The sequence below is a fragment of the Carassius carassius genome, chromosome 1 (genome assembly GCF_963082965.1).
Source record: "Carassius carassius chromosome 1, fCarCar2.1, whole genome shotgun sequence".
Taxonomy (NCBI): Eukaryota; Metazoa; Chordata; class Actinopteri; order Cypriniformes; family Cyprinidae; genus Carassius; species Carassius carassius.
This window is the reverse complement of record NC_081755.1, coordinates 25,645,738-25,671,282: the sequence shown is the minus strand read 5'-3', so window position 1 is coordinate 25,671,282 and position 25,545 is coordinate 25,645,738. Positions and strand designations below refer to the sequence as shown.

Below are 25,545 nucleotides of genomic sequence, written 5' to 3'. Positions count from 1 at the left end.
CCAAAGCTTATGAGCTGATTGGACCTGACTCCAATAGGAACCGTTTTCAAGAGGAGATCCTCTTGCTGTGTCTAAAACACTGGATGAACATCAGATTTATCTACTGGAATGTGCCCTTGTGCTGTTTGGGAGTGCCACTATGTGTAACGATTTCTACAGTCCTGAAAGGGTGGAATGAAATTTCAGGTTTGCCATGCACATGGATCTCATCACTCCTCACACTCCACACAAAATAGTTTTTTTATCCCACCGCAAATACAAAAAGGCTGGCTGGATGCAGTACAGGCTCACATCAGCCAGCAATCCCCGAACTGTTGGAAGCTGAAGCCACATGTGGTTGTGTTTTGCTGGCTGCTCAAGTAACTTTAGAGCAATGGTGTTTGTTTTTCAGTCTAATAAAATGTTTGTGTCTAAACAAGTTCAGCAGAGTTCAGTGTCTTTAAATCAATTAACTGTTCAGCTTCCTTTTGTGAAATACTGGGAAGAAATCGAAACCTGTTCTAAAGGTGTTTTAAGCTTTTGTGTAAAAGTTTTGTTTTGATAGTCTACATGAGCACAAACTCTGAAATTGTCATTTCATAATTTCTTCTAGTTGCTATATTTTGATGCATTGTGATATTGAATCATTGCATATGCATTGCAACATGCTTTTTGCAGCACAGCTTAAGTAAATGGTGATTGACTGATACAGTGGATTATATGCATTTAGATTTAAAAGAAAATATTTTATTCAAGTATTTGTCTGATTGTTTGAAATGATAAAATCTATCTTGAATGCAATGCAAGTCATTTTGGATACAATTTTTATAATGTCTCCCAAATGTATAAATGTAAATGGTTATATTTAACATGGTTTTTGTCACTGAAATTGCTATTGTTGATGAGCGTACAAACACGTTTGTCTGGTCACACTGCTTGTGCATCAATGACTGAAACATTAGCGTAGTGCTAGCTCTTCGTTGGTTGTTCGAGGTGTCTGTTTCTCAAAGGCTGTGAGTGATTGCTTTTCAGATCAGAGCGTGTTTGATGTCACACCAGCAGGTGTTTAGTGCATCACAGATGCACACATTTCCAAATAGTGTCTGATTCCTCCTTTAGTGGTTTGATCAAGCTGGTTTATATCTGATCACCACAGTGTGTCTGGCTTAAACGCTCCCTTGATCAGCACACATCTGTGGTGTGAAATGAAATCTTCTCTCTGTAACCGTTTTGTAACATCCAGTAGGGCTGCATAAGGCGCATACTCTTATTATGCACATCTCGTCAGTAAAGCTGGTTCTGTGATAAGTAGTAAATCTCAATCACATGCTTTCAAATGGAGTGGCATTTAATACACAGAGCTGTAGATCATTGACAAGCTGTGCAATATCTTGTTCATAATCACAAATTACCATTGATTATGAATTCGATATTGCATTGTTTTTTTTTTCTGTATAGTTTTTCCATTCAAATTTTTCTAGTCTTTTAATGGTTGATTAAATTGTATGAATCAAAAAAATTTAATTTAATTTTATAATTAAAAGCATTTTTAAATAATAATTTTATGAAAAACTAATAGATTTTATTTTCTCCAGAAATACGTCTGACCAATCGACCGGCCAGGGACTGGAATTAGCCGGTTTTCTGCATGATCGGCCCGAACCAGTGACCAGCCGGTCAGTCTGCCGAATCGGAGCCGGTCTGTTTTGACGTCACACTTACGGCGATTGATAATGTATTTGTGTCGTTCCAGATGATTTTGCGAAGCCTGAGTGAGTTTTTGAGAGAGACTTGTGCAGAAAACCAAACAAATGAGCGCAACCACACTCATAGAAACTTGTAGATCCTAGTGTTGTCACGGTACCATAAATTTCAGTATTCGATACCGGTATCAGTGTAAATCCACTGTTCTCAGTACCAAAGCAAAACACAAAAATATGCTAATTATTTTTATTAATTTTTTTTATAAAAAATTAAAGGTAACAGCTTTACAGTTTCTTATTATTCTAACTGAATTAAAAAACAATGTAAGAATTTGATGTAAAAGATGACATTTAATAAGTTTAATCTAAAATAACTATTTAACAAATGGTGGGAAAAGACATCTGTTTTGTTAAATAGTACAGCTACTCTTTTTCAGTTAATTGTTATTTCTACCTATTTTTCTAGTCACAGAGCACGTTATTTAACAGAGAGTTGTTTAAGTGAGAGAGCATCTGCAACTCTGTCCAGATTGGGGGAATTGTAATGTTTAATAATTTATGTAAAAAAAATAAATAAATAAAAAATCCATATAAATTAAAGTATAAATTTTTGTTTGCATATGCTATCAGTTGTTGTTATTTTTAGATCGGCAGGCCACACTTTAAAAAGAAATTGGAATCGGCCAAGAAAATTGTAACTGGTGCATCTAAACTTAAAAGTAATGTTTTAATAATAATTGTATTAGTAATAATACTATCATCACATTAAGTAATATTTCTGTCACAGTTTCTTCAAGTTAAACCAAACTTTTATTTTGATGGGTTGTTTTGAAGACTTAACAAAGTCCCTGTAAAGGCAATATTTAATGTGTTCTGAGTTTGTCGCACCACAGAAAAATGTATTAAACATTCAGACAAAATTGAATGATTTAAAATCTAGTAATGTTCCATTCAAAGTGCATTGAAGTGTGCGAGACGTGAATTTAAATTGTATTGATTTACAGAGGTATTTGTCCGTGTGTGAAGACGTTGCGCAACGCAAATCTGTACAATGAATGTTCGAAAGTGAGATCAACTTAAACAGATTTTCCCTGCTCAGGGAGTAAGGAGCAATAAACACTATGTAGGGACCATGTCAATCAGAACACCGTTCATGCACGGAGCTCACATCTAACGAGCTGATTATCTGAATCTGTTGTGTTAACAGAGACATGCAAAGTATGCAGAGCTGGGTGACTGGAATTGAGAACCACTGTCCTAGTGTATTACTAACAATACTGAAAACTCAAGATTGAGTGGATGAACTGATGCGAATATGCTCTAGTTATAGTGTTATTGGAGGGGCCATGGCTCGGGTCTCTAGTGTGTCATCGAACCCTCTTTTTAGCCCCGCCCAAAAAATCCTGAACACAGAATTGATGAATCCGGTCTAACTTCAATTTTCAGTACTACACATTCTTTTTAATGTGTTTCAACAATACATTTTTAACATTTATGATGCATTCAGAAACCATTCTCAGAATTGACTTTTACAGGGACTTTTTTTTAAGTTTAAGATATGACTATAGTTTTTCTCAAAATAAATGTAAAAATGCTAATGAAGTGACTCTCAGAGCAGTTTTAGAGATTGTTCATGTACTCATATTGAGGTGACATTGACTTAAATCACAGTGGGCATAACGCATGGTTAAGTATGTGTGTAGTAAATTAAACAGTGTGTCTACCTCATTCAGAGGCACACAGAAAATGTTGAATTCATATTTAAATAGTGCTTTGCTTCTTAATATTCATAGACCGTAGTCCATATCATTAAGTGTACTGACCTACTTTTCATTTATTTATCCAAAATTAGCAAATTGATAAATTAAATTAAAATGTATAAAACATTCCATGTTATATAGTAAATTCCATTTTCAGGCCTGGAATCCACAATTGCGTCCACATTTTCTGCATCAAGAAAATCTTAAGGCTCTACATGTATAGCAATCTTCGCTCTGCATTTAAGAGTTCATAACCATTACACCAGAACTATTCTGGGTTTAAAAAAAATCAAGTTTATCACATCTTATGGTTTGTTTAGCCCTTTTTTCTCTGTGACTTTTTTTTTTGTGTCTGAATTTGTACAAAAGTGCTGCTTTGATGGCTGTAGCTGCAGTGCTTATGGGGTTTTACCTCTCATCATGCTAAAGAACGGCATGGTAAAGGTGCATCTTTCAGTTACTTAAGAATTGCATCCTGGCTACCTTTTAACCCATCTGGCTCTTCTGTATTTCTTATGTGCATGCTAGTTTTTGAACAAATTGCAGTCCCCAGTCTTATTTTAGCCTATTATATGAGTCATAGTCAACAAGTCCTACCACATATGTTTTCCTTGATGCACTCAGACATTACCAGTGTACAGATTAAACTGCATTTAGTACCTTGAGCTTGAGAACCTGATGTTCTTTTACCCAGTATGTGGAGATGATGGTTGCACACGTGACACTCCGGTGATTTCAGCTTCTGCTGTCTCACTAAATAAGGACGTGAACACATGAACAACATCAACCGAACTGCTCTGACAGTCACTTCATGATCATTTGACCGTTGTCACATCACATACATACACAGAACTGTAAAGGTATGTCAACCCTTCAAAATAAAAGTCCGGTTTAGTTTAAAGACAAGTATTTGCCAGATATGTATTACTATTGTTCAGCAGAATGTACATAGCCTACTACTAAAAAGAAAAATCAAACATTTTTTTTAAGGTTTAAATCACACAACATTTATTCCATGTTTTTGTTTTATAGTAAATCCCCTGTTTACCAAAAAGTTACGTTTGAATCTGAATAGCGCGTTCAGCGCGGTCACATTAGATATAATGAAGGGAGACGTGAAAAACGGACATCGCATTGTTTTCATATGGATTACTTTATCACAGAATATTTGTTTTCGGCAGCACTTGTTTAGTTTAAAAGTAGACCTGTCAAGCTTTCTATAGATATATCTCTCTGTCTCTTCGTTGAGTATTCACTGAGTTACAGTTCATTTTAATGACATGTTTGTAAATGAAGATCAGCGCAGACAAAGGCTGCAGACAGAACACCTTGTTTGTTATCTTTATTTTATAAGTGCACAAAGTTTTGTTATGGCTGTATCCAAAAAAAGTAGACCCTTTACAGATTCGATTGATGTATTGCTCTTATCTGTACGATTAAAACTGAAAGTGTAATTTAAGTTCTTTTCAGGGTTATCAGGAGAAAATGACTCCTAACGCGTATCCGCGTTAATCGACTCTAGAGGGTTAAATGCTTCGCGTCTCCAGTACGCATTAATCCACAAATGACTTAAGCTGTTAACTTTGTGTGGCTAACATTTCCTCTGAGTTCAAACAAACCAATATCCCAGAGTAATTCATTTACTCAAACAGTACACTGACTGAACTGCTGTGAAGAGAGAACTGAAGATGAACACCGAGCCGAGCCAGATAACGAACGAAAGATTGACTCGTTCTCGATTCGAGAACCGAGGAGCTGATGATACTGCGCATGTGTGATTCAGAGTGAAGCAGACCGACACACAGAGCGTCTGAACCGAACTGATTCTTTTGGTGATTGATTCTGAACTGATTCTGTGCTAGTGTTATGAGCCCAGGTAAACCAAAGGCTTTAATCAAGGGCAATCATCGACAATGACGGCATTACGTTGAGCGCAAAAGAACTGGTGAACCGTTTTCTTCAACCGGTTTATTGAATTGAACTGTCCGAAAGACAGCACTTAATTCATCTGTCAACTTTGTCATTGTTCACAGTACAAGTACAGACAGAGAAACAATGGGTAATAATTAAATGTTTATTTTAGGGATGTGCACGGATAGTTGAACATTCGAATATTCGTTCTGCTCTAATTATTCGATAAATAAAAATGATATTCGAATTTCGCAAAAAAAAAAAGGTTCACAATAAAACCTAATTTGGTCACTTTCTGTGATTCTCCACAACATATTTGAAGGTGTATGCAAGCAAAAAATAATGAATGATTAAGGGGCCATTCACATATCGCGCCTAATAAGGCGTGGAAAAGGCTATGCGCTCCGTTTTCTCCTTCTTTCCAAAGCGCTCGGGCAGAAGCGCTCCTGAGGCGACGCATTCTCTCCATGAAGACGCGGAAATTTCAGCAAAGGATAAATGGATTTGCAGCACAAAAAAAAATCGCTTTCAGTAGCTCTGCTACTAAATTTATTTCAAAATGGCAATCCATATACCGCTATGATCAGCTGTTCCTTCATCTTGGCTGAACTTTCAACGTTGTTACAGGAAAGGATGAAGCTGAATGTTAAGTTCTTGTCACATGACGTGCGGTGCGCTTGCGGCATTCTGAAAGTTGAGATGTTTTTAAATCGATGGTGTTCGGACGCGCCTGGAAAAAACGGGACCGCGTCGCTTCCATTATGAGCGCGCATACCGCGCGCCTACATTGGAAATAACGAACTTGAGCATGCAAAAGACGCGATATGTGAACGCCCCCTAAAAGAACTGCGGTCTTCTAGTACTTCAAATATGCCGTGAGAATCACAGAAAGTGATCCAAGAACATTGTTGCAGCATCTCTCAAGCAACGAATAAACACAGCTAACTTGGAGAATGCAGTGAAAACTCCTCTTCTCGCGTCTGCCCTAGACCCTCGGCACAAACATCTCAGGTTAATCGATGAAAACATGAGAGAAGTAAAAAAAAAAAGAGAGAACATTTTCCTTGATGCGAGTGGTGCGGATGCAGTCGCCACGATGAAGAAGATGCAATGCCCACTCCTCGGAAAAGGCTGAGCCAGTTCTTCAGCGATGATACAGAGAGTCCAGCCGAGACGAGTGGGAACAGTTCTTACTGGAGCCATGTATTCCACCAGATGAGGATCCCATTCAGTGGTGAAACGAAAACACGAAGCGCTTCACAAAACGTATTCGCTTAGCAGAGCGTTATTGTGAGTCCCGCCAACGTCTGTGCCCTCAGAGCGCGTTCTGTACAATAGCATAATTGCTGCAGGCTGCTTTACGTTTTTTCTTTGTTCACTTTTTTTTTTTTTTGCTTTTAATCTGTACTTTTGTTTGTTTGCACGCATTGTTAAAGGTTTTCAGCTACAAAACACGATGTGTAATGTTCAAGCTTATTGTAAGCTTGTTCAAAATGACAAAAACAAATGTTGCTGAAAAATAATGTCTGACTCATTAAACTTAATTTAAATAAACGAATATTTGAATATTCGTTTTTTGTGAGCTCAAATATTCGAATGTGATATTTGTGGAAAATGCCCATCCCTAGTTTATTTTTGATTTATGCATTGTATTCTATGCATTTAAAAAATAAAAATATTTTTTTTCTAAAAAAGGAAACTTTGTTTATTTTGAGAGACACAGGACTCTTATTTTCTCTTGCATAATTAATATTGTACTTTAAGCAAAAACACATTTTATCCGATTACTCGATTAATCGATGGAATTTTTGGTAGAATACTCGATTACTAAAATATTTGATAGCTACAGCCCTAGGACCAACCTACACAAGTTTTGAAAATGGAAATAGGAAAATTGATTTTAACGGCCTTCTCTCGGAGCGCGTCCGGTTTCCATTTTTTTTTTTTTTTTAAACACCTAAATTGGCTTCCTCCCGTAGTTAAATAATGTGGAGAAAGCATTTTAAACTGATATGCAGAATACCATAGTAAACAAATTTCAGCACTGCACTGACCTTCTCACCATCTACAAATAAATCTTAAATGGTTATAGGCCACGTGTTTGTTCAAGTGGCTAAAAAAGTTCAGCGTCACCCCGTTTATGCAAGAGTTTACATGCAAGCTCCATCAGTTACAGAAACTCTCCAGATGGATCACTGTTTTTCTCTAAACTACGCTGGAAATATTTACATGTTTGGGAATATATGTTGCAATCATCATATCTGTCCTTGTGCAGCGGTGATCAGCTGATCATGTCCTACTCTGACCTGTAGTTGAACCTGTGGAGACTATATTCCTGTAGGAACACCTGAGATTAACATCTGTGAGCAGTACCTTTTAGCAATGGGATGTGTTTATGAAGTTCATAGTGCTCGGCTCAAAAATAAAAATAAGGGTGATTGAATGTTTCTTCATCAAGAATGTTCAAATACTAGTCAGAGACTGTTTTCATGTAGGCTAGCTGCTGAAGTTAAACATTAGCACAGCAATTCAACCCTAATTTCTTTTGTTAGCCTCAGGCGCCACTTTAGCCCTTTTGTAGCGGGAGCAACGGTCGGTTTGTGTTGTGGTCAACAAAGACACATGCTTATTATCAGACCCTCCAGACCCTCTTCTATCAGTACTAACACCCCCCACACATGACTATGGGCACGTTATTTACGAGTTCACAGCGTTATCTAGCAAACCACGGCCTCCAGCACAAACTGAGAGCAGTGGGGGATATATGGGAGTGTGTTTGGAGCGTATGGTCAGTACTGTGGAAATCTGCTGACTTGTAGTAATGCACTGGGAGCTGGAAAATGGGGGCATGGGCTTCCTGTGTGAGAGACCAGGCCCACCATCCACACATGCCACACATACTCGTGCGTAAAAGACAACTGCTCTGAGTTTATGGGCCATGGATTATTTAGATGATATCAGTTTAATATGAAATATGGTGAAGAATATTAACAAGGTTTTGAGATTACTACAGACTTCAGTTATTGGTAGCAGAAATCATAGTCAGATTTGACTAAATAATGAAGTTTGGTGAAATACAGAAATAGACATGATTAAGAGTGATGTAGGAAATGCTTCTTTGTATATTTTTTCATCGTTGGAAGGAATGCTTTTGAATGAGTTTTTCAGCCCTGTACAGCTCCTAAACAATACAATAAAAGCTATTTTAAGCATGCTTAAACACTATATTCATGCAGTAAACTTGGCGTGCCTTTTCTTTCTTTTTCCATTCTCTGTTCTTTCCTCCTTTATTTTGCTCCATGTCTGCCTCCTGCCAGTCATGTGACATTGAAGGGGGCGGGACTCTTTCTCTCTCATCACATCAAACTCTTTGTTCTCCAGACAACGCTCATATCATGTCTACAGTAGAGTGGCTCTGTCCCTGGCCTTGAAGTCAGCACTCTTCTGCCCTTCACACACATGCACACTTTCTCACCGTGATTACAAATGCAGGGTAATGCTTTTTGACTTTTTGCCCAACAGTTTACCCCACTCCCCCATGCCATCGGCATCTTCCTAAACCACCTTAACTCTATTATGAATGATTGTGCTCAAGGTCGTTGCTATTTGCATGCATGCAGGAGTGTGTATTCAGTCTTCTCGTCTCAGCTGTCTGCATGTTACCCGCGTAATCACCGCAGGCTAGATTTCCTGTGTTTTCATTTTGCTCTCCACCTCGTTCTGTCATTTCCTGAAAAAGCAGGGTGTGTATGTAAGTGTCGGAGGCAAAGGAATTCATCATAAAAGCAATGATGTGAATGCGAGTCCAGCCTGAAAATGCTCTTGGTTTGACACCAACATTGCAGTAGTGATAAAAGTATCCTTTTTTAATTACATTTATTATGTAATGAAGTAGTGTAATTAAAATAATAGTAATAACAAAACAAAACGTGATTTATTATTATAAATCATCGCACTATTAATATAGTAATAGTAGTATATTAATATATAATGTTATAATGTGTGTATACAGTTGTTATTTTTGATGAGAAATAATGATAATTATGACTGTTGTATTTAATTAGAGAGAGTTTTGCTTTTGAGATTTGCAGCGTTGATCACAAGAGTCCTGGTACTGCTTCAGTTGACAAAATCCCCAGGCACTGTGTGTGTTACAGAGAGAGATTCTGTAGTTTTCTGACCTTGAGATGGGACGCTCCTGTCCTTCCACCCATTCCCACTTGAGTTGGGCTGTGATTTTGTCTTCGCTAGTGCTAATGTTAGACTTTATCGTGGTTTGTTCTGTGCAGAGGTCACAGTCTGTAGGAAACTTCAGAGAAAGGTTAAGCAGCTTTATTTATCTGTCTCCCCTACTTTTCTGTTGATCATCAGCGCTTCAGAACATCTCGTTTAACTTGGTGAGATTTTTGAGTGGTTGCGCTCTGCTTGCAAGTTATGATTTTAAGTGCTACACATTATCATGTGATGTTCAAGTTGAGTTAAAGAAGAGGTTAGTAATGCTTTCATTTTTTTTTTTTTTTTTTTTTATACCAAGAATCAGTATGGTTTATGTACTTTTTCATTGATACAGCCAATGTTTGCTTTGGAGAAGCATGTAGCAATCAAGAATTTTTAATTCCTTTTGCAATATTACTCCTCAAACATATAGTCATGCCCCCAACTCTAAACATTTGTGTCAGGAAAAAGTATTTTGATAGTACCACAGCAGGGGGATTTTATCTACAAATGACTAATCTATAGATGTCTCTGCATAGTGAAAGTGAAACGTAATATTATGTGGGGATACACAGTTAGGATTTTTTTTATTTTTGGCCGATACTGATTTTAACAAACAACTATCGGCCGATACCGGTATTGGTCAATTGCATAAAGCAGATCTTAAAACCGAGAGAGGACATATTTTTAAAGAGCCTGTACAGCAGACTTTAAATATTTCCAAAGTTTTGAAAATCTAGTGTTTAGTTGATCCAGATAAGTGCTCATCACCACAGTTGTAAACATGACTGCTTTCTTCTTTAATCACTGCATCTTTCTTTCCATGCAGAAATTTGAAAGAGTGCTGTTTTTTGAAGGAATCACGATGTCAGCTTAACATCATGATGTCTGTCAGCCATCAGCTGACTTTGCCAACCCTAGTGAACGTGGGCCTTTTCTTATGATGAACTACTTGGCATCAAGCTGAAGGTTTCTGGATTATTTGGCCTATAAATGTTTGGCTGTATGTGTGTGACTTGTTTCTGTAGAGGGCTTGTGATTTGTCCTGTTAAAAGGATTCTGTTTTGTGTCAAATGGAGTGGGTAATTGTTAATCAAAGCTAAATCTGGGTCCTGGAAAATAGGCTGTGTTTTTATAATGCTAATTGGCTGTGTTTTTATCACTGACAGAGTACGAGATGGTGGCAAATTCAGTAGACCTGTGGGTTTATTGATTTGAATTGTGGGCTTATTTTTAATGTTTAAATTCCTTCAAAACAAATGCATTTATTTCTTTATTTTTTGACGAAAGTGGACCGGAAGATTGCATGGGACAAATTGAAGGGCATTTGAGTAAAGTTACATATAATACTACTTAATTGTCGATATTTGTCATTTTTTAATATATCGGCATCGGCCGATATCCGTGTTTAGTAGCGCCGATTTTAAGTCAGGCACGTCGACTTAACACGGGCAGCCCCGTGTTATTGGTGCGGTGGAAAGTGCTGCTGCTGCCACTGCATGTGAAGCACCCCAAGCCAAAACTTTTGGAAGATTCAACAGCAGTCCTGGGAGATAAAGGTAGTCAGAGAATTTCACTCTGTAAATGGGGTGGAGAAGTTGGCAGCTCTAACAAACACTGCAGCGTGACGTTACCAAAGTAAACTGTCTTTGACGTTACTCCGTCCCGTTCACAGACAGCACCATGCTCGGAGAGACAGCTGTCCTGGAGCTGCCCAGAACGGTGAATCACATTTGTTCGGAAGCATGGTTTGATGCAGACAATAACCAGTTTTCCATCCAACTCATTTGTATTTAGGGATGTCAATATTCGATAATTTCCATGATCGATCGTCGTTTAAATTAATGATCAATTTATTACTTAATGCTGCAAAATGCGTCTGCAGCGGTATTATTATTATTATGTGCAAAAGCCACTTGGAAAAAAAGCTTTCTCACCCGAATTAAAGGGGTTTCAGTCTGAATAAAATGCTAGTAGCAGGACTGTAAAATGAATAGATGTGATTATGATCATTTGATAAAATGAAGAGAGCGCGCCATACGTTGGAGATCATTTTACTTTGTTGACTGTTTCTCGTCAAGGAGATCGCTGAATGCGCCTCTTTAAATGGTTTCGTGGTGCTCATTGTTGTATTTTAAAACGCATCTGCAATGTTTTCAAATGACACACTATAGTAGTGGTGCAACGGATCATCATTGATCCGTGATCCGTTCGCATCAATATCTTCGGTTCGGCACACACGTGACCCGCGGATTGATTTATGAAAAAAAAATAAAGTTGCGCATGTTTAATCCACATTCAGTGGTCATGGCGAGCGGAGGAACGGAGGAGCTTGAACGGCCGGTTCATTTTGGATTCCCTGTCAGATATAATGATGAGGAAAGAGGTTAGAGTGAAAATATTGTGCCAGATCTTTATGAACAGGAGAAGAAAACAGTTGTGGATGAACTATCCCGAGCATCCTCTGTTGCGCTCACGACAGACGGGTGGACGTCCAGGGGGACGGAGAGCTCTGTGACGATAACTGCTCACCATCACAGCAGACTGGGAGATGAGAAGTCGGGCTATTATGTTAAAAAGAAGATATTACGTGCACTTTAAGTTGATTTCATATATTTTAATTTAATAATTTAATGTTAATAAAAAAAAGACAAAACGTATGTTTATTTGTCTTGGCCTTTTTTTTTTTTTTTTTTTTTTTGCTGATCCGAAAAATGATCCGATCCATACGAGGACGAGCGAGCGCGGGTTTGACTAGATGTATTTGGAGGTTATTGCTCACGTCTCGTTCTGCACATATCCAAATGTTTCCATATTTGCAATGTATCTAAATGTTAAACTATAATATTTTTTATTTATTTAATGTAAACTAGACGATAAAGATCATCCTCTTCACATGAGCAAAAACGTCCTTGGCATAACAGCAGAGTGGACCGGTATCCGGTAAACTGACCAGTGTAACCTTTTATATGTTTGGTTGACTCTACTTTATTTTAATAATGAACAGACTGCAATGTAAGTTTGAAAATAGAATGCACTTTAGATGTTCTGTGTCATTTATACCAAACACAAATGTTGCTGGTTGCTAGTGTGTTTGCAGCACTACTGTTATTTATTTTTTATATATTTATTTTTTATATTTTTCAGATTTTTATTTTTAAAATTGTATTTATTTAAATGTATATTTAAGTTTACATTTATGTTCCAACAAACTTGAAAAAAATTACTTGATAAATGCTCTAAAACTTTTATGTAAATGATTGACTTTTATTTATATATATATGACCCGTTTTATATATTTAATACTTGGTCAGTTTATTGATTTTGTTTGGTTAACTTTGGATACATTTTTTATTTTAATACCAGTCAGTGCTCAATAAATGATGATAAGTTTAGAAATGTTTTGCATCCACTTATTATTAGTGTGACATTTTTGCATGCAAATGAAGGGGAAAACTTCAAGATATCGGCCCTAAAAATCGGCAGCACATATCGGCCATCGGCTGACCCTGACCTCTAATCATCGGCATCGGCTATAGAAAAACCCATATCGGCCGATCTCTACTTAATTGCATTGTTTTTAGTCTACATAGGCATGACGTGTTATAGCAGGCATGTGACGTACATTTGAAGGCTCGTATGTCATCGAAATGTTTCGTAGATCAAATTAGCTTATGCAAATTTCCCTTACTCGCACCCAACCAAGGAGTGTGTGTTGTGTTGTGTTGTGCTGACATGACCTGCCTTTGATTTTTACACAGTCTCTTGTTTTAATTTTGTGGTCGCTTCCAGCTTGTTTCCTGTTTCCTCAGAGGACAACGGGTTGGGAAGCATCTGATCTGTGCTCACTTGGGGTCTCTACACCACAATAGCTTGCTCGGATCAAATGTAATACTTGTATGCATGCAAGATAATTCTCTCACACACATACAGACATTTGAAAAGCACTTTTCACTCAGACAAAAAAAAAAATATCACATTCTTCCTGGCATGAAACATGCATCATATTCACTTATGTTCATGTGCTGCCTCTTGCGGCAGCTGTGTGTATTACGTGTCAGTCCCTCCCCCACCCTGAACCCATGTGGAAACATTTTGAATGCCCAGAAATACAAAACGCTCATCTGAACTGGCAAGAGAGGTAACATGGCATTCCAGCAAAGAGAAAAAAAGACTGCACACAATGTTTGTAAAGCTTGTTCCAGGGAATCATAGCATGTTTACAGAAGCCTCATTCCTTTCTTTGTCAGTCTCTTCGTAATAGATTTTTGTTATTTGTGAAATCTATATGCACGTTGTCTTCAAAATCGGTCGTCCAAATATGAACAGTTATACTTATTATGCCTGTTCATGGTGTTCTGATGATGTTTATAATATTATTAGATCAATAATAATATATTTATACATTTTAATTGTTTATTAGTAATGTTTTTAATTGTAGTATTATGTTGGGAACCAAATAGTTGTAGTTCCCATTGACTTGCATTATATTTTCTTTTTCTTTTTTTGTCCATAGAATGGAAGCATATAGGAAGCAAAACCAGTTGGTTACCAGCTTCCTTGAAAATATAAATGATTACCTTTTTTGCCATTTTTGCCTTTATTATGATCAGAGCCGATGGAGGTGCAGTATCAGCAAAGGTCCTTGAGTCCGGATTCGAACTCCCGTAGTGCAATGGCGCTGTATGTCAGTGTGCTGTCAACAATCATGACCTTTTTTTTTTTTTTTTTTTTTTTTGAATGGGCTATCCCTTTAATGTTAGTGAATTTTTATTTACATTTTTTTAAGAATGAAACTGAAAGGTTCGTTGAAGTGAAGTGGAGCATGATTTTCTGTCTGTGTGTGCAGGCTGTAGCACAGATAAATGCCAGCTCTCCTCACGATCACAGATTGTGAGCTCATATCTGGGCCAGTTATCTTTCCAGATTCTCAGTGGGAATACAGTTTGGCATGTTCCTGAAGTATCAGTACATCTGACAAGTTTAGTCCAAATAATTTAATGCAATCCAGTGTCTATGTGGTGTTGGTAGTAGGGGTGTGATATCTAGATATTTTAAGGAATTTTGTTGATATGATAATTGGATGATATTGTGTTGGTACTTTCACAGGTTTAGGACTGCCATAGAAAGCTGACTCCCAAAGCATTTAATGTTCTTCATATTCTGTGCAGTGGTTAGTTTGCAGGCATAACACAAATGAACTTTTCCAGTAAGTTAAAATTGATATTTACCTTTTTATGGACATTTTTACCTTTTATGTCAGAAAAAAATTGAAATTACAAAATGTAAGCATCATTTTTGTCTCAAGCTTAAATTGAATCAAATTCTAATAGTAAGACACTAGGGCAGAGGAAACTGAGAATCTGCATCTGAAGTGGCAGTATACTTGTTTAATGCAAGAGTGAGTCATTGAGTCATTCATTTAATGGTTTCTTTCAAACGGCTGATAGATTCCGTGACGAAACACCGTTGAGTTTTGCTCGGAGATGCAGAGATTTTACTTTTCAAATCAACATCACATTTGCACTCGTGCTGATATTTGGAGAAAAAACTTCACTCTACGTGTGATATTAACTTAATTATCAGTAACATTTTTGGCCCAATTATCTTAAAGTTTGGGGGAATTCTAAAAGTATTTTAATAGACTTAATCACAGAGTGAAAGCATGAATTCTTAATGTGCTTGAGTCTAATCTAAATCATGTTTATGTGTATGTTCTCTGGGTGTTTGTTTGGTTGTTGCGATACACTCGATAATGTAAAATTGCATATTGTTTAAACAAGAATTACGTTATTATCATAGACGATATATCACACACCTTTAGCTGCTAGTGCTGACTCAAGACACAAACCCTTTTCATACATGTTATTGGTAGATAACTAGTGCTTTGCTGCATTGTGGTTCTTTGACTGCATAAAAACTCAATGTCCTTTGATTGGTTGTCAATAACATGTGATTGCTCAATGGCATGCAGCAACCAATGCTTTTTCCCATTGAAAACCAACTGGGAACTTGTGATTTTAGCGAAAATGACCTTAAAAAGTTGGTTTCATTCTGTGTATATCTGGGACTGAAACCCACAGGATAAAAGCACGAAAACACAAAAATCTTAAAAGTTGAGAACGAGAGTCTATTGATTGGTATTTTCTCTGGTGAAAAGAAAAAGAGTGAGGCTTCAGACAAGCTTTTGTTGTTGTCAAGCTCCTCTAAAGCAGATCTGAGTGTAATTCCAGCCTATAAAAAGCATACTTATTGGCCTGTTAGAAGAAAACACAAAAAGTAGTGATAAGTGTATGTTTCTGTCTTCAGTACGCTTTTAGTTCTCTTCTCATCATGTTCTTCTGTGGTTACAGTGATGCTTTTCCTTTTCCCCTTCACTTGTATCTCTCAAATCTCTTACTTGCTCTGATTCAGGGAAATCTTGAGTCATGTTGTACTTCAGATGAAAAAGATGTTGTTTTTCTCTCCTCTGGTTTTGCAATCTTTTTATTTTCAGTAATGTGCACTGCTTTTACTTGGTTTATGTTGCCACACTGCAAGAGCTGAGAGCAGAGGTTATGCAAGAATGTACTGGGGCTAATGTAAAGAGGTCGGAGGTCAGCTCGGTGCATTTTTGACAGTGCTTGACCCTGGTTATATCTTTTTCATTTTTTGTGATGTTCAAAGGGATGAAGTTGAGTTTTTATGGGAAAAGTCTCACCGAATGGTCTGTCAAGTGGCTTGCTAAATTCTCTCACACACACAAACATCTAGAGGAAGTTTTGGATGGAACTGATGTTCTTGGTTAACTTCCTGTCAGATTTAGTTTTCACACTTCCATGTCACTATGTGCTGTGGGGAGGCAATAACCAGCAGACAAAGGTCACTCAATGTTTTTCACTCCACATCATTATATATTACTCTAATAAAGAAAAAGGACTGTAGAACTGTGGGTAGAAACAGGACTGGAGTTTGTGAAGAACTGCGTCTGAAAATGACTCAAACCAAATTATAACTCATTGTCCACACTAAGTACCATGACACAACTTTTGACAAGTCTTTTAGAAGTAAAGTCACTGGGGATGCATTTGTGCATTTATCTAAAACTTCAGTGTGAATGCTAATTATGAAGACAAATATTTCGTAAACATGAATGATTCTTGCTGTGAGTTGTAAGCAGTATATTTCTGTGTTTTCCAGATGTAGGAGAGCAGAAGGCCGTTATGCTGTTGACCGAGCTGCCATCATCAGTCACTGGAACTGGCTGCAGGCCCAGGTTTCAGATCTGGAGTACCGTATACGCCAACAGACCGACATTTACAGACAAATCCGCTCCAGCAAGGTGTGCATGTTCACTTTGTGCTGTTTACTGTGTAGTTTAAGCTTTAACCCAGCAGAGGCAGCGTCTGCCACAGTAACTTGGCAACGTGGGAGCTCTCTCATGTTCCCGTGGCATTGTTTCATCATTTGTTTGCTCTGTTTTTGTATAACTGACACTTTTACAACTTGTTTTCCTTGTGTGATTTAATCACAATCAGATCATTTGGAGAATATCATGAATTGGCACTATTTGCCAGAAATGTGAAATGATGGCTGTGTTTTAAGATCATTCTGACTCTACATGAAATGTTGAAATTGTAGATATGTATTGGTTGATGTCATAAAACAGTTTTCATGATATTTTATACATATTAACTGTTTAAGTTTTTACTGTCTTTTTTTAATCAAATAATTGCAACAATGCAGAGCAAAAGATTTCTTTCAAAAAAAAAAAAAAGAGTGAGACAAGTGTTGATAAATGTAATATTGACTGTAAAACTTTATTTCGTTTTTATTTTCTACATAGTAAAAATGTTTATTTTATTTAAAGTATCTTTTGCTCATCGAGACTGCACTTATTTGATCAAACAGAGAAAGACAGTAATATTGCAAAAATTACAATTTAAAACAACATTTTTCTATTTTATTATACTTTTAAAATATAATTTATTTGTGTGATCAAAGCTGAATTTTCAGCATCATTACTCCAGTTCTCAGTGTCACATGATCCTTCAGAATTTATACTGATTTATTATCAATGATGGAAACAATGTCAATTTGTATCAATTTAACACATCCTTGCTCAGTAAAAGTAGTAATTTCTTTAAAAATAACAATAATAATAATAATTACTGATCTGAATTACTTTTGTTTGTTTTCTAGAAAATCAAAAATAGAAAGGTTGAGACGATTTTGACGGACTGAAGTTCTGGTCTATAATTTGTCTGTTTTTTGCCTTGATAGGGCTGTGTTGCACTTGGGGAGAGCTCAGTGTGTGAGTCAGTACCAGAGAACAGCAGTGACTCAAAGACAGAGACCATTACCTGCCCTGTCCCACGGGTAAGACCCATGACCACACTGAAAAACCCTAAACAGACTACTACACAGTCAGCCTAGTCCTGAACTCAGTCTAAACTATCATGTAAGACAAACGTGTTATTTTCTCTTACACCATATTATAACTAATGAATTATCTATAATAAAAGACCCATTAGTGTGTTTAATTCCCACACAAACAGATAAAGCGCTCATGATACGGGCCCACGCATAGCCTTAGAGAATGCTGGGATTGTTGAGCGAGAGAATTGAGAAGAGGGGCTACAAACACTCAGTCCTTTTGTCTGTCATATGCAAAGCACTGCTGACCTTTTCATCCATTCAGAGTAGTGAAGAAATGCAGCAAGAACCATTCAACTAATCCAGACCAACTCAGGGGCAAAATTGGTGGGATGTTTTTTTCCAACATCACATCTGTTTTTTGTGTTTTTAGGAGCTTGATACTGTTGCAGTGGAAACATCTGTATCATCTAATGGTATCGTCACAGAAACTGACTTGAGGAAAAGCTGTGGACCTGTGAAACAGGTCAATGGTGTTATCAACAGGTATGAAAGACCATATATCATTCATTCATTCATTTTTTTTTCCTCACTGAAAAGAGAAATGTCACTTTTATTGTCATGTTCATTCAAGATGATTTCTTCTCATTCAGCTTACTGCCCAGTTCCCCTGTCACTTTGGACCCAGACGAGCAGAGCCGCTCCGAGTCCCAGCAGAAGCTGGAGATGGGCCCTCAGGCTTCTCCTGCACCAGACAGCACATGTGTTGCGGCCCGCACACGTCCGCTGCTCTCATGCAGGAAGCGCAGAGTCCTCCGGCCCGGCTCGCTCACCAGTCTCAATCGTAAGGTAAGGAGATTTGTGGTTTTGAGCAGAGAGGGCTGTTTACACTTAAACACTTAACACAACACATTTGCACTAAAACTGTACACTAATGACAAATTACCTTTTTTTTTTTTTTTTTTTTTTTTAACCCTCATTTTAATTTTTTGACATGACATGTCAGTGAAGATCAGTAGGTATGAAAGTAGTGAGCGAGAGGTGTGCGAAGCGGCTAAAACAAGCGCTTTCAATGTCACCTGTGGAAGTGTTTTACTCTAGATGTAGTGAGCTCTTTAAGGTCCCAGTGGGCTTCTTATAAAGGTTACAGATTAAATAGACGCAGTGTTACAGAGATCACAGTACTGCTTCAGAACTGTCACTGCTGTGAATGACAAATGGTTGACTAAAGCAAGTTTTATCTTCCGAATATGATAATAGGGAAAAAATGTGTTGCATATCTTGCATCTTTGGATCCAAATATTTTCAAGAATAATTTATCATATCTTTAGTGCAGTTGTGTGTTTGTATGTGTAAAATTATTATTGGTATTTATATTGTCATTGAACTAAAGATATAAATTATTCTCGAAAATATGTACATGCAAACAGAGAGAAATGCAATAAATACGTGTTTTAAAGCACTTATTATTCATTCTAACTTTCTTAAAAACGATCAATATAGGGAGTAATTGTGTGATTTGTGTCAGTCTTTAGAAAGCAGAAAACCATATTTAAAGCCTCCGCAGTATCCTTTTAATGGTTACCCGTGTGGAGTTTGATGGATTTGTCACATAATATTGCATGTTTTAGAACTTGGACATTTTTGACTTTGTTTGAGGTTTAATTTATAGGGTCAGGATCTTGGTCGAGTGGTGTTTCTATGTGTAATAGAAACTAAGCGGCTGTAAAAATTTAGTTTGGCTGGTTAGGACAGAAACTTGGATTTACGTGAAAGACACGTTTATCATTCATCTGCCCATCTCTGGTTTGGACATGGTGAAACAGTCCATGTCTAACAGGCAGCTGTCCTATCATATTCATAAGATGGCTACAAAGTCTCAGCTCTTCTTTTACAGATCTATTTGTTCTCTGAACAGCCTTTAAAAATTCGATTCCTCCCATAACGCAGGCACACTGTGAGCGAGAATGTGCAGGCATGTGCTAAAACAATAAGCTCAACCCCAGTCAAGCTCAGCTCCATTACAAATAACAGCGCTTGGATGTCATTCAGAGTCAACACTCTTGAAATGTTATGAGAAATGCCACTATTGTCATCAGTGTACTAACAGCCAGATTCACTCACACTGCCAGTTATAAACTACCTGCTAAATTTATGTCCGGCACTCCTGATGAACGCTGCCCCAGATAGGGACAGAAGCTCAATGGCTTTTAAAGTCTCCACCATTACGTTTGAACAAGGACAGATAGAAACATACTGCCAGCTTATTAGCTTATCATATGATACTGCCAGAAATCAGTATCATATATCATAAGAAATATCATAAGAAAAATAAACACAGGTATTCTGTATGAACCGGTATACCGCCCAGCCCTAATATATATATTTTAATATATCATTTCTATTAAAATTTTTATATAAGCAGTTTAATAGGTTAAAAAAAATTTTGGCTGCTTTACAGATTACGATTGAATATTGTCGATGTTTAAATGTGCAGCTATGCAGAACATTTGTCAGTTAAATAGTTCTGCTTAACTTGCACATAAAAGCTTTGTTAGTTCTTTAGTTGACATGTTTCAAAATGTGCAAAATGGATCTGGAAACACTTTTTTGTTTGTTGAAATGCAACCAATTTTGCAGTACATTGCAACTAATTAACCCATTGAGTTTTGTAATTCCAGGTGTTTTCTGTGATTGCAGCGATGATAGTCCCTGTACAACTGTCCTGCTCTAATGTGAAGCACTCTTGTTTGAATAGGCTCGGAAAAACTGGGCACAGTTGCCAATAGCAACCCGTTCTCTCTTTCTCTCCAGCGCTGTGCTCTGGGTTAATGACACGAGCACATGAGCACAAGGCACACATGCAAAACTGGGTCAGCAGCTCAGGATTGGTGTGTGGTCATCTGCTGCAGAGATTTGTGTGAGAGCATCAGGTTGGAAGGGTTGACTCAAGTCAACGGAGACAAAGGGAAAGGCTGATCACTGCCAGATAGACATTTCGGATGCTGGTGCTTTTGAGATTTTGGTCACAAAAAGCAAGATCGCAGAGGACGGCACTTGAAAGACTTGATTTGTTTGTTTTTTTTGTTTTTTGTTTTTAAGATGAATAAAAAGCATATTTGATGATGATCCATGCATGCATTTTGAGCACACAGAGAAATGTCTGGTTTTATACAGAGTATAATACTTCTCTCTCACAGTCTTTTTTTTTTATAATATATTTTCAGACCCCTTTGTTTGTTTATTTGGTGTTGAGCTTTTTTCTGCTGCTGGACAAAAAAGAACAATGTGCAGCGTGTTCACGAATCCTTACTATCTTAAATACACTATTCAGAATTTAAGGCTGCAAAACATTTGAAAAAAAACTTTGTTCATGGTCATGTCCAGAATTTGTTCCTAACACAAATCATCATTACTATTGAAACCTCATCTAAATGTTGAAAACAGTTGGTTTATATTAGACCTTTTTCTTTTATCGTTATTTAAATGGAAATGGTAATGTGTTTTTTCACTATTCTTTGATCAGAAGCACAGCATGTATCCTTTCTCCCTAAAAGTATTAGTTTCTTAAAAAAGAACTGTAGTATACATTGAATATTTATTCTTTTGTGCAGTCATGTATCAATGCAGGGCTGATGTTTCTATTTAATTAAGTTTATCAACATCTGCTCTTATCTTCTGTGCTTGTCATTCTCTGTGCCAGGCTCAGAGGTCAGTGGCTCCTCGCTGTGGCTGTGAGCTGAATGCTCAGTGTGTGATGTGCAGTGGACGTGCTCTTCCTCCTGCAGACACCCAGCACCAGCTCCCTCTACTGGACAGACTGGCACAGTTCGACCCCTGCGTTCACCCCATCCTCTCATTCACAGATGGTGAGGACACACCCCGGTCCTTTAATTGCTTGTTTCTCTCTTTCTTTCCGGTATGCCCACTTGTAGACAAAAACAGTAACAGCATTAAAGCAGGTATGCTTAACTTTCCTTGTTCTGCTCCGTCTCGCGCACCGCAGTATCCACACAGCTTTCAACGTTTTTTTCAAATGTGGACGAGCGCGCATGGAAGAGTTTGATACATGTACAGCACCACTCATTTTGTCTCAACATTTCACCTCGCACCTTCACTCTTGAATGCCTACCATCCATGCAGTCACAAAATTGGGCTGCATGTGGACTGCTTGTGCAGACGTCTACAGACACTTCTGATGACGACAATTGCATCACATGGACGCCTGAAGTATACTTAGGTCTTCACACATGACTAGCAAAGCTCTATCTATCACTGCTGTTAATTTCCCACAGTCTGCCTCAAGGAGGAGTTTTTTTTTTTTTTTTTTTTCCATGACAACTAGGTGTTAATTTAAGTGTTAATAATTCTGGATCTGGGTATTGCACCTCTTAAAATAACCTGCAGGCTGCTCTGGGTTTAGAGCAGGTCATTAGTTCTGAGATTTCAGAACAGTTTTTGCTTTTTATGTATGTGAGAATTCATTAGCATTAGATTTGAGGAGCTGGTCTTAGATCAGCAGTCCTGTGCTGTGCTGGTCGAATTAGCTGATCAAGCATTCGTCTCCCTGACCTTTGCAGTGATAACCATTTTAAAGAGCAGTGCAATCTGACTCTTGACTAAGCATGCCAGTAGCAGCTAGCTTAGTCAGACTGGCTGAGAGAGAGAGGTATTTTCCCTCATTGATATGAACCGGTTGTCCTCTCTAATCTGGTGTCTATTGTGCAAATGAATGATGGGCATGGAAGAGGCAGGTGACAGCATGGGTGAAACTCGAGTAGATAGAGGGAAAAAAGGAAGTGGAACCTTGGTACAATGAACACTAGAGGTGAGCTCTGATGCCCTCTGCTGGTGATTACTAACTGCACACTATTGCTGCTGCTGCGGGACACTAAACACTGTTGAGCCACTCCTGACAGTCGTGATAGCACGGTGTCCTGTTGCTAATTAATGGATGTCTAAAATAAAAAAAATAAGAAGACTAAAACAGGCCGAATGAATGCATCTAAGGTCAGAAGACATTGTAACATTTAATATTAGTCATTTGCCAATGATTCATAAATGACCCGTTCCTAGGAAGTTCGGAGCAAATCCCTCCCCTCTGATTGGTCAACTGGCTAAGCCTGTTGTGATTGGCACAGAGAGCAGTTCTTGAGCCAGTTAGCCAGCGCTAGTATTGACAGAGCACCTTTACATAAAACAGTAATATACAGCGCCAATCCATTCTTTATAATAATGATGTAATACAAATACACTTATGCAAGCGAATCGTGCCAACAGCTAAAGTTTAGCTGCTAAACTGTGAACACTTGAGTGCTAACGTGACTAACTGATGAAACAATACAGTTTTTAAGCCAAAATCTGTCTACTATAATGTTCGAAGAATGACAGTCTCTCTCGCATTAACCCTATAACTACCGGTACAGCAAGAAAAAAAAACTGTGCTAAACTACATTCTTTATTTAATTAAGTAATTAAGAACAACATCACTCTACAATAATCGAACACATTCTTAGGAAATTGTCGGTTCACAGAAAATGATCAGAACTACTTCAATAAGAAAGTAGTGTCTTACCTGGAAACCTAAAGCTGCACAAGGTATACATCACACTGAGCACTCAATTGAAAATGTACGCATAACATTTCAATCGTACTTACAAGTTGTGTTTCAGAGAGCTTGTTTAGTCCAAATTAAGAAGATAAAAGCCAAAAAAAAAAGTTTGAATCGTATTTCTGTGGTATCCTTGAACACAGGGTCTTCTCAACATGATGTAAACACACTAACTAGTGGAAGTGTTTGTGGGCTGATCAGACTCTATTCATATTTCGGTGGGCAGGCAAGGATTATGCAAATGTGTTACCCAGTGACGGGCACAAGATTTGAAAATATGATTACTCGTTAAGGCGACTCTGAGTTGTCAGAGAGAGAGACATTATCTTTATCATGCACTTTTTTGATTTACAACTTTGCAGATTGTTTTAATTTAAGGATAGCTATGTTATAAACAGATATTTTTGAAAAATCCGGATGCCCTGCTCTTTCATGGTTATTTATTTTTTATCAATAATTTGACACTTTGAAAAAACACTTTGAATTGTGTGTGAAATGTGATTCATAAATGAACATGCCTAAAGTTATAATGCTTTCCTTAAATGCATTTCAAATCAGTTTGGATGGAAGGTAGTTACATGTAAATGCTTCTGTCTGAATCCCAATCCCGTTTCCCATAATTACCTGACCTCTTAATGCTGTTTCTAGCCCATCAATGAAAAAAAAAATCCAATGGAAGTCTTATAAAGCCAGTTTGATCCGATTTTACTTTCACTATCTGATGTTTTTTAAAGTGAAACAGGATATTCAACAAGGAGAATGTTATGTGAGACTTGTCTATCTGGAATTGAAAAAGGACTTGAAGTCTGCAAGGTTCTTGGAGGTGGAGAAAGTTATTACATTTTGATGACTGATTAGGAAGAGGAACAGATGACATGATCTACCTGGAAGCATGGGTTTCTGACAGTGTGAGACCATGTTTCAGATGATAAACTGTCATTTTCTCTGTCAGATGTGATGATGAATCTCCATATGCAGCGTGTGCTGAAGGGACACTGGCAGAATCGTCCTCTGGATAAGATCAAGCCCATCAAGAAGATCTCGCTCAAGCACAAGTTGTGTTTGGGTAGCCGCCTATCAGACCCGTCATCCAAAGACCGACACAAGCTCGCCAACTCTCTCCTCTCCACAGTCCGTGAGTGTGAAAACAACGACAAGAGACCCCAAAACCCCTTATTTATTTGCCTTTAAGGGCTTTTATTAAAATTGAAAATAAGAACGAAATAGAAAATATTGAAAGGATACTCCTCCCCAAATTGAAACTTGTCATTAATCACTTAACCCCCGTGTTGTTCCAAACCTATAAAAGCGCTCCGTTCGTCTTCTGAACACAATTTAAGATATTTTCAAATATTTGCCAAGTAAGTTACACTGTCAAGGTCCAGAAAAGTAAGAAAGACATGATTAGAATAGTCCATCTGCCATCAGTGGTTCAACCATAACATATGAAGCGACGGAAATACTTATTGTACGCGAGTAGGCCATGGCTTTGGCAGTATGCAAAATATTGAGTGAAAATTCCCTGCTTCCTCAGCATCTGAAATGTCAGGAGCTGTTTTTTGTGTAATGGAGGCAAATTCTCACACCTTTAGGAGAATCTAAATTTGGTCTAAATGTGATGGGCCCTATGGGCATTTAAAGTGACCTTTGAGTGTCTGGCTGTCATTAGCTGCTCTCTGCCAGACGCTCTTTGCAGTGTCTCAGCAGTTATTTCAGTTATTTCATACAAGTCCAGCCACAGTTGCTGACTCCATTTGTTTCTTTCATATTCCATGTATGAATTATAGAACTCTAAAGGACGTACAAATGTAGTGTTGTGTATTGTAGAGTTGAGTCACGTGTAATATAAAGAAACATATTACTGTTATTGGTAGTTGTGTATTTAGTCCAAACTATTGAGATATTTTGGCATGACAATCATTTGTTTTGCAAAAACAATTTGCATATGTCCAAGAAAAATATTGCAAAACTATGTACATTACATAAAATAAAGTATACTGGCAAAGAAAGG

At 37.6% G+C, this 25,545-nt stretch overlaps 2 protein-coding genes across 4 annotated transcripts in view; both read left to right on the top strand.

Annotated features, from left to right (window-relative positions):
• The window catches only part of scn4ab (sodium channel, voltage-gated, type IV, alpha, b), a 176,423-nt gene that overhangs the window by 63,039 nt on the left and 87,839 nt on the right, over window positions 1-25,545 (top strand). The window lies entirely within an intron of this gene.
• Window positions 1-25,545, top strand: part of kansl1b (KAT8 regulatory NSL complex subunit 1b) — a 69,896-nt gene that overhangs the window by 38,866 nt on the left and 5,485 nt on the right. For 2 of the 3 annotated variants that reach the window (XM_059552928.1, XM_059552919.1), the window contains exons 3-9: window positions 1,575-1,655; window positions 16,748-16,889; window positions 17,831-17,926; window positions 18,357-18,469; window positions 18,577-18,772; window positions 21,627-21,792; window positions 24,487-24,669. In XM_059552928.1, the coding sequence (XP_059408911.1) occupies window positions 1,575-1,655; window positions 16,748-16,889; window positions 17,831-17,926; window positions 18,357-18,469; window positions 18,577-18,772; window positions 21,627-21,792; window positions 24,487-24,669 (977 nt within the window). The remainder of the gene's footprint in view (window positions 1-1,574; window positions 1,656-16,747; window positions 16,890-17,830; window positions 17,927-18,356; window positions 18,470-18,576; window positions 18,773-21,626; window positions 21,793-24,486; window positions 24,670-25,545) is intronic. The other variant, XM_059552937.1, reaches the window with a different exon arrangement.